Source organism: Cottoperca gobio, chromosome 21, assembly GCF_900634415.1.
Source record: "Cottoperca gobio chromosome 21, fCotGob3.1, whole genome shotgun sequence".
In the NCBI taxonomy this organism is placed as follows: Eukaryota; Metazoa; Chordata; class Actinopteri; order Perciformes; family Bovichtidae; genus Cottoperca; species Cottoperca gobio.
Window position 1 is genome coordinate 21573178 of NC_041375.1, and position 9013 is coordinate 21582190.

At 40.4% G+C, this 9013-nt stretch overlaps 1 protein-coding gene across 1 annotated transcript; it reads right to left on the bottom strand.

Moving 5' to 3' along the window:
* Positions 1–436: 436 nt before the first annotated feature.
* On the bottom strand, positions 437–6548 carry lamp1b (lysosomal associated membrane protein 1b). Its single transcript, XM_029459628.1, has 6 exons — positions 6142–6548; positions 4544–4719; positions 4306–4434; positions 4093–4159; positions 2730–2897; positions 437–2307 (listed from the first exon to the last, which is right to left on the bottom strand). Exons 1-6 carry the CDS (start codon positions 6200–6202, stop codon positions 2168–2170), a joined length of 741 nt encoding a protein of 246 aa, XP_029315488.1. The 5' UTR covers positions 6203–6548; the 3' UTR covers positions 437–2167.
* Positions 6549–9013: the final 2465 nt, after the last annotated feature.

The window sequence follows — 9013 nt, forward strand, 5'->3', positions numbered from 1 at the left end:
CTTAGCACCGTGGTCGTGTTGGTGTGTGAGGGCTGTTCTAACATCTTTGGACAACTTTCCTCCGCCCTGCGTTTACACACACACACACACACACACACACACACACACACACACACACACACTGATGAGCTCAGATGTGATGAAACTATACAGTAATAAAACACTGCAGTTCAGAGTCCAGCTCGCTTTCATGTCAGCCATCTAACTAGAGACTTATTTACACCTCAAAGACATAAAACGTGCACGACTGAACACGGTTGTGATTGAAGTTTATTCAAACCTCAAAACTAAAACTGGGTTTAACTATTTTAAAAAGTGCACATTGACTCTTTAAACAATAATGAAATTAAGTCTTCCTCATTATTCTCTGCACTACTGTAGCAACTCCTCCGAGGAGTCCAGACCAGGAACAGGTTTGTCTGATATAAACAAAAAGTCTTGTTCATTCATTTTATTGACCTCTTCTTTAGAAAACAGTTCTAACTAATCCATTAAAACCTTATTAAATCACTACATGGACATTTAGATGAGGGAGAGAAAAAAACATCTTTACTTTCTCCTACAACATCAAACAATGGTAGTAACAGTACATGAAGGCAAGGAGCGACACAAAGGAAGTGTCCCAGACATGGCAGCACAGTGTCAGTGAGTGAGTGGGGACATCTATGGCATTGGCTTTATTTTTAATCCCATCTATGTTACAGCTGGGAAGGCACTGATGAACACTGACCAGAGCATTTTGGCCACTTTAATCGTTACATGGGGCTGTTTGTCAGAACTTTAGTGCAAATTCGTTCCCTTCAGCAAGCAAAATCCCAAGTGGGCCCATATTCAGGGGAGGGGAAAACAAACGAAACTACCCGGTGGACTAAATGTCTTCAACATTACACTCTGACAGCGAAGTCCTGAGCTTTGTACATCCACATAAACCAACACAAGTTTGTTTTTGTTTAGATTGTTTAAGCAAATGAACATTGTAACAGCAGAAACCAAAAGAGAGGCTTGTATCACTTACACGAATAGTTTGACAATTTGGGAAATTCATATTTGTGCTTAGTTAGATGAGAAGATTGATAAGCATCTGTGTGGTATATATGAATGCTTAGCTTAGCATAAAGACTAAAGGGAGCAAACGGCTAGCACGGTCCAAAAGTAACACACCCGCGTACCATCACCTCTAAAGCTCACTGATGAACACGTTACATCAAGTTTGTTTAATCCGCACAAAGTTCTTTTATGAGGTGCTGGTAGGCTGATCAATGGACAGAACCAGGCTAACCGTTTCCCTGTTTCCAGTCTTTATGCTAAGCTAGGCTAACCAGCTGCTGGTTGTAGCGATACATTTGCCGTACAGACGTGAGAGTGGTATCGATCTTCTCGTCTAACTCTTGGCAAGGAAGTAAATAAACCTCTTTCCCAAAAATATTGAATTATCCCCATAAATTAAGTGAAAAAGCCCAAATAAATATCTTACAAAGCTGCATCTACAGTCTCCATACAACACGTGTCGAGTACCTTCAAGAGGGAAAGAATACAAAATAAAATTAATAATGCATTTTAGCTACGAAGGGGATTTCTTACCGTGTTTTTAGTATGTTACATAAAATGTGCATACTTGGGGTAAATGTAGAGTTGCAATAAAAAATGTCAGATCTTTATTGTCTTAAGTTAAACGGTCAGAAATATTCCCTTTATAATAACAAAACTCATTTAGGGCAAGACTACTAAAAATGGCCGCCCTAAAGCAGATCAACAATGAGAAAAGCTACAGTAGCAATTCCCTCAAATCCCACAATCCCTCACAATTCCTTTCATAGAAATCATAAATAGTACAATACAATTTGAGAACGCTCATAGACCCTCTGATCAACATCCGTCCTCTGCTTTACGCAGTACCAGTAGGTTTTTCCTCATTTCATTACAATCTCCAAACAGAGCCCCTGTTTTGTTTTTTTTACACGAATGAGCGGGTCAGTTCAGAAAGAGCATATCAACCTGCACAAAGTGAGAATGACTAGTGTTACTGATGAGGGCAAAGAACAGCACACACAGAGGCAGGGAGGATGAGGGATGGAGGGGGCACAGGGTGGAGTGTTAAGTCTCATAAAACAGTGGTTAATCTCAAGGGTGGGATAGCGCGCTCTGGCCTCTGGAAACACGAGGGACCTCAGATGGTCTGGTAGCCAGCGTGGCTCCTCTTCCTGCCGATGAGGTAGGCCAAGAGCACGATGAGGACGAGACCCGCTAAAGCTGCTCCGACTATGATGGGGATCAACATGTCATCCTCATCCAACTTGCATTCCTCAGCTGAGTGGAAACACCAGAGAGGACAAGTCAGAGCAAGAACGCAGAGTCATGTTTTTGGTAAATTCTAGGGCTGTACAGACAAGTTCACAAGCTTCATTTATTACATTTAAATTCTAATATCAACATTTGAATGTGACGCAGCTTAACTTTTGCGTATGTATTTCTTGTGTTTAAACAGTTGCAGATAAAGATCACACTGATAATATTAGCACAACATTTTCACTTTGTTCTCCAGCTTTCCACAAAGGGCGGCACGCACATAACGAGGCGTTCAATCTCACGAAACTGACGTTATATTCATTATAGATCAGTCTAATCAGTTAATACGATTAATTTCATTTATATTGAGGATTTTCTATTATTTGTTTACGATAATGACGTCATAAAATAAAGACGACGGACATTCAAACAGAAGCGCTTACCTGCTCCAAACTGCTCTCCTGTGACGCCGAAGGGCTGCACCTGCACGTCGAAGGTGTTGATGGACACATCCTGAGCCAGAATCAGAGTTTGCTGCTCGCGGCACATGTAAGAATACCCCAGGGTGCCCCGCAGGGAGTCCAGACTGCTGTTAACGGCTGAGACGGGCTCTATAGCGGAGGACAGAGCAGGGAGTGATTACAGAAGAAGATGTGTCCGGTAAAACAAAAAGAATACAGACCGGATACTAAATAAGAAATGTGGATCGGGAGAACAGATTTAAATGACGGGAGCTAAACTTTAGAAGGATGACGGCAGAGAGGATCAAAGGCAGAATGAGTAGGATTTATCGGTTGCTGTTTGTAAACACAACAATCAAAGATGGCGGCTCCTCCTCCCCGGCTCAACAAACCAATATGTTGCTCGCCAGCGGGTGAAAGCCAACCCCGGATTCTCTCTCGTATTGGAACGAGCGTACGATCTGACACCTGGCCGGTATGTTTTTAAAAAGGCTTCGGGACGTCAAGAAACGTCCTGAACACAGCAGAAAAAAGTAAACAAAAGAAAAAAGGGCAGGGTCTCTGCAGACAGACGTCTACTCATTGTGCCTTTAAAGAAAGATTTCACCACCTTTGCATAGAGATGTTAAGAGTGTCGCTTTGTTCAAGTCTTGATGATCTCAACAGTAATTGCACCCATTTTAAAAACAACAGAATCTCTGCAAGTGGCCAAACTGAAAAGCAGCAAGACAACAGTCCAATTAGCACGACCGTTTAAAAAATTCATTCATGTTGCGAGCAAAATGTGTCAGGTGACAGACAGAATAAAGAACTGTGCGGGAAACTAAAGATGAAGATGAGTTACATATCAACGAGTTTTACAGAGTTACATATCAACTAGTTTTACAGTTTACTGGTGACTGAGAACAGGAAGGAAACATTCAGCGGACTCTGTCAAACATTTAATGTCGTTTACAAACCATTTAACGCTTAAGAGTGAAAGTTCATTCTTGACCTTCATAGAATTTTGACAAATTGATTCTATTAGCTTTTTCCAGAGCTTTCAATTGCATTATGGTGTTCAGTAGTGGATACTCAGTTGAGTCAAACTATCTATTTAAAGGGCACTCCTGTATCTTCAATCTGTCTCAATAAAAACACCAAATCACTGAGTTACACGAGGCAGAGGAGCTATCTGTTTACATTTATTTAAGTAGGTCAATCAAAAGTGTGGTGCCACCTTTCCCTCATCTTGAGCTGACAAAAGCCTGATTACACTACAGAGATGATGAGGATCACAGAATTGGTTGGACACAATAATAAACAAGGCAGCTAGCATGAACACTGCGATGTAAAGTGCACTCACCTTTCATGTCCTTCCAGGCTGCCGACAGAGACACTTCACTCAGGTGGTACTTAGTGGACGTAGCATTCTGTAGAGAAACAGCAACACCGCTAAAAGTCAATAACACTGCAGTAAAGTAAGTTTACCGCAACTTCCAGCTGCCATCTAGTTTCTGTTTCATGAAGTGCAGGTGGTTTTATTCACAAGGTTGTCAGGGCGGACACAGCAACTTACCAGAGTGAAGACAAAGGTGAGGTTGGTGTTCTCTGTGTCCGTCGAGAGCCGCAGGGAGGCGGTGTCTGAGCCGCACGATCCAGAGTGCTTCGTCGCATTTGGCTGAAGGTTCATAATAACCGGCACAGTCTGTAAATAAATAGAAATGAACATTTAATATTTCAAACCTGTTAATGTTAATCTTTATTTGTTTAGCTCCGAATTCATTGAACTGTTTTGAGAGTTTATATTTAGGCACCTTATTCTCGGAGACAGAGTTGAAGGTGATGTTGAGCTGGAGACCCATGGATGCCAGTAAACACTCAGTACCGTTGCTGCTGGTGACCACGTAGTTTCCTTTCTCAGGTCTCCCGGGGTCTTTGTGCGACGCAGCGGTGGTTTGGGCAGCAGCAAAACCCCGATGCAGGAGGGCCGCTGCAAGAAGTAATCAGTTCAAAGTCTAGTATTACAGAGATGCAAGGTGTTCAATACTAAATAAATAAATGCATACAGGGTTCACCAAGTTAAATGTAAGACTTTAAAATCACAAACAATTTAATACCAGTTTCACAATCACACCGAACAAAGTATTAACGTATGACGTAAAACCAGTCAGGATAATACGGCCTAGAATTAAACCGTTTAGAAGGAAGCCGTTTCAGTGCTTACCAGCTGTATATAACAATAATGTCTAATGAGATAAATCATTCAATTAAAGCCACCTGGACCAGGAAAGTGAGGAATGCATTAACCAATTAAACCTGATCGGATTCCGAAAACGTGTGTCGGAAACAATCCTACACTGAAATCTAATTCTACAAATAGTTTAATACCAATAATACCAGTGTGGCCTGATCTTAATCTGCAACTGTGCATAAATACCTGGTTTAAACTGAAGGAATAAACATGCAGGGGGAAAAAGCTCTGCAGCATTCGAATCATGTTTATGTACAATTTGAATATCAAGGTTATGAATGAAGCTTCAAACCAGTGGCTTTCCACCACTATTAATAACATACCTCCACTTTGATCATGGATTATCAAACTGACTCCAATTTAACCAAAACATCCTTTACTCTTATGTCTCTACTTCATTCTTCCCCCTGGTCTCTTCCACTTAGTTATGATGGATAAAGGACACGTAGTGAAGGGAGATTTACCCTCTGTGTTACCTTTGCTCCATGATTGATTGGGGGGGGGTCATTGCTAGGTTCCCAGTGTCCTGTGTTCTTGATATAAACTGACATTGTGGAGAGGTTGTAAAGGATATCTATGAAATTCAAAATGAGGGAGTTGGGCTGTTTGAATGGTACAAATTGTTTGTGTGGAGATAGCAAGAAAAAAAGACAAATCTAGCCCGCAAATTTGATAATTTAGGTTTCAATGAGTCAATAATCTGGAGGTGGGTGATCTCAACATTTGACCAGGGAAACAAACATTTCTGAGAACATTTTTAAAGAACACTTTAAAAAGTCTCGTTAATGCGTCATATTGGGATATAGATGTAGATGCGCTCCCATTGTTTGAGTTCTGCCGCAGACAGAACTGAGATGACGTGCATTTAATTCAAAGCCGAAAAGAGACGTGAACGCATCATTAAACTATCCAGCATTTAACGGTATAAGTTAATACAAGTGTACACTTCTGCAACCAAAAACCCCCACGTTTACTAACATGTAGGGCTGACATACTACCTGCAACAATATCCTACATTTCCTTGGAGTTATTAAAGTCTAAATCCTTAGAAAACACAAAAAAACGTTGCTTTTTTCTGGCTAGAATATTCGGTAGCTAACATTAACCGTTGTTTTGTTCGCCAGGTAACCGTAGTAAACGTTACATTAACTGAATACTCACCTAAAATCACCTGTAACACGACTCCCAGGCACCATGACTGGACACCACAGATCTGAGTCATGTTTCTCCGGTTCAACTCCGGTTCTTCCTCAGGGCGAATTCACAGCAACACAAACAAGAAGACGAGACGCAGCTAGTCAGCTAGCTTAGCAAGATGTTGTGCTAGCTAGGCTAACGTTAGCGTCACAACAATAGCAAAGGGAGAATAAAAGTCACGCGCACTCGGATTTGTTGAGATGTCAAAGCTCTGTTTTGGAAACAAAACCCACTAACGTTTCTGGTTACAAGTTTACACTTTTTATATTTATATATATGCTAGCTGTGAGGTTAATTTAGCTCGTCTTGAACACTTTATCACGACCGCTACAGCAAAGACTGACATCAGGATCACGTGACGGGAGCTTTAAGAAACACCCAGCGATCACGTGCTAAACAGCAGCCGCACAACATGCTTTTTAAATGTTTATTTAAAACGATAAGTCGCTTTTTATAGTCTAAATACTACACTGACTTGCCTATATGCAGTGATGGAAAGTACATTAGGTCATGTACTGTGCTTATGTGCAATTTCGAGATACTTTACTTTATTTAGGAAAATATTTCAAAAGATTTGCGTGACAATATCTAGTTTCTTATTGTTTTGATTCATACCCCTTATCTCAGTCTAGTAATTAATATATTATATTTATATATATATATATATATATATATTTACATAAATCCCCTGTTATTTTATTTTATTTTTGATAACGTTGATATTGTATTATACTATATTATAAATATGTATTGTTCTTAAATGTGTGCTCAATTTGTATTTATTTTTTACTTTTTGCTCTACTTTTTACTCACTAATTAGCATACTAAAAGACACCTTATAAGATAATAAAATACAAAACATTGTTAAATATTAAACAAGTGTATCCCAACCTTTTTGTTATTAAAACATCAGTGTCTTTTACACATTTCAGATGTTTATGAGTTGTTATCAGTTCCACCAAAGAGACATTTCCCCTCTAAACTTCTCACATGGTTTCATTTAAATAACAGTTTCAACTTCTGTACTTTCACTTAAGTAAGATTTTAAATCAAGTCAAATCAAGTGTGTATTTTCTGCATGCATGGCAATGTTAACACACCTTTCTCGACGCATATGGCCCCCACAAACAAATACATAGCCTACATTTCTGAATGATATCGGGACCAGACAGTGATGGAAAGTCACTAAGTCTAATTTACTCAAGTACTGTATTTAAACACAACTTTGAGGTACTTGTACTTTGATATCTATTCTGTATTTTCTAGCTACTTTGCAGATTATGACTTTACATACAATTATTTGTAGCTACATTATAGCAAAGTATATAAGATAAAATATGAACATCATTGTTTATCTAGCTGATTTGTTTCGTTGACTGCACTGTGTCCCTCACAGGCCAATGATACCCACTGCATTTATCTAAGTAACTAAGTAACCGCTGAAGCTTGAATGCGTCTAATTAAAGGTCGCAGAGGTCAGACTTCACTCAAAAGTCCCTGAACGTTTTACACACGAGTGTCAAAATGAAGTCTCCTCTCTGTGCAACTTAACCTGACCTCACATACCCTCCTGATAGTTCCATAGTATCCTCAAGTGTCACGGATCTGTGTGATTATACAACTTGAAACGGACACGACCCTTTGTAGAGACGCAGAGCTCTCGTGTCTGTAACCTCCTCCTTACACAGACACACACTAACATTTAAGTACCATAGGGGTCACCATGTCTGCTGACGGACTCTTCACAACCAACATGGTGTACTTTATAATCTGTACACTCAGAGTTTTACTTTCTGCTTGATAACCTGTGGTTCACAGGCCAGTGACACATGCTGCATCTTTAGAGTTTGTTCATATCTGCAAGTACCCCGGAAAACTGATGCAATACGATATCTCAAAAGGTTTTAGGGCATAAAGGAGCAACATGACCCAAACAAACAGGGGTCAGCATCTCCCCTCTCCTACTGCGTCCAACAAACTTAATTTACAATCATCAGTAATAAAATAAACTACTATGAACTAACATCAGGGCAAGAATACGCTAAATTTGACCAAACTCTGAGAGGCGGTCAAAAAAAACCCTGCTGTATAATAATCTTCACGTGTGGCGTAGTTTACATAAGTCATCTGTGTGTTTACTGTGCGGTCCGTGTGCGCTTTCATAGTTTGTGTGATGGACTAAATCCAAAGTGGCAGAAACGATAAACGACTCATATTTTTAGTTTGTCCCCCGCGTCACCAGGAGAACGTTTAAAAGGGAGGAAAGCATGCAACTTCAGCAAACTTAAACCCCAGCGCTGGGGCACTGACCCCGTACCGCCCAACTCCCCGCCGGATCAGCAAGCTCTCTGTGAGCTGCCGCCCGCTCTCCTCACGGCGAAGTAATCTCCCCTGGCATTTCTGCCACTTAAGATTGAATCCAATAAACAAACTATCAAAACGTACACAGAGTTTCAATGTATTATTGACAAGCAGCTGCTTCTTCTCCCTCTGTACTGAGGGCAGACTGACTCACTGTCGCCTCTAGAGGGACGAGTGGTATTACAAGACAAGGCGGGCCGGGGCTAGCTGGTTAGCATGCTAATGTCAGTAGATGTCTCTGCAACGCAACACATAAACATCTTTGACATGACGTCAACACGGTTAGCTCTTCACATTCTGTTGATAATGTTCATTTTTATTATTTTACACATTGCACCTTTAAACAGGGGGAATAACTGTGTGGGTCTAATGAATTAATATCAGAGGCCGACGAGCTCTTTAGTGATGCTCAGATTAGCCTGGAGGGAAAGTCATCAGTGACTGAATGTGGGGGTAGTAGGTTGTACTTTAGCTT

Excerpts from the sequence above, each read along its gene's own strand:
- lamp1b (XM_029459628.1), bottom strand. The coding sequence starts at position 6,202 with ATGACTCAGATCTGTGGTGTCCAGTCATGGTGCCTGGGAGTCGTGTTA. Across the intron at positions 4,435-4,543 it reads ACTCTGTCTCCGAGAATAAG|ACTGTGCCGGTTATTATGAA; the intron begins GTGCCTAAATAT and ends ATTTATTTACAG. Across the intron at positions 2,898-4,092 it reads AGCCTGGAAGGACATGAAAG|AGCCCGTCTCAGCCGTTAAC; the intron begins GTGAGTGCACTT and ends CCTCCGCTATAG.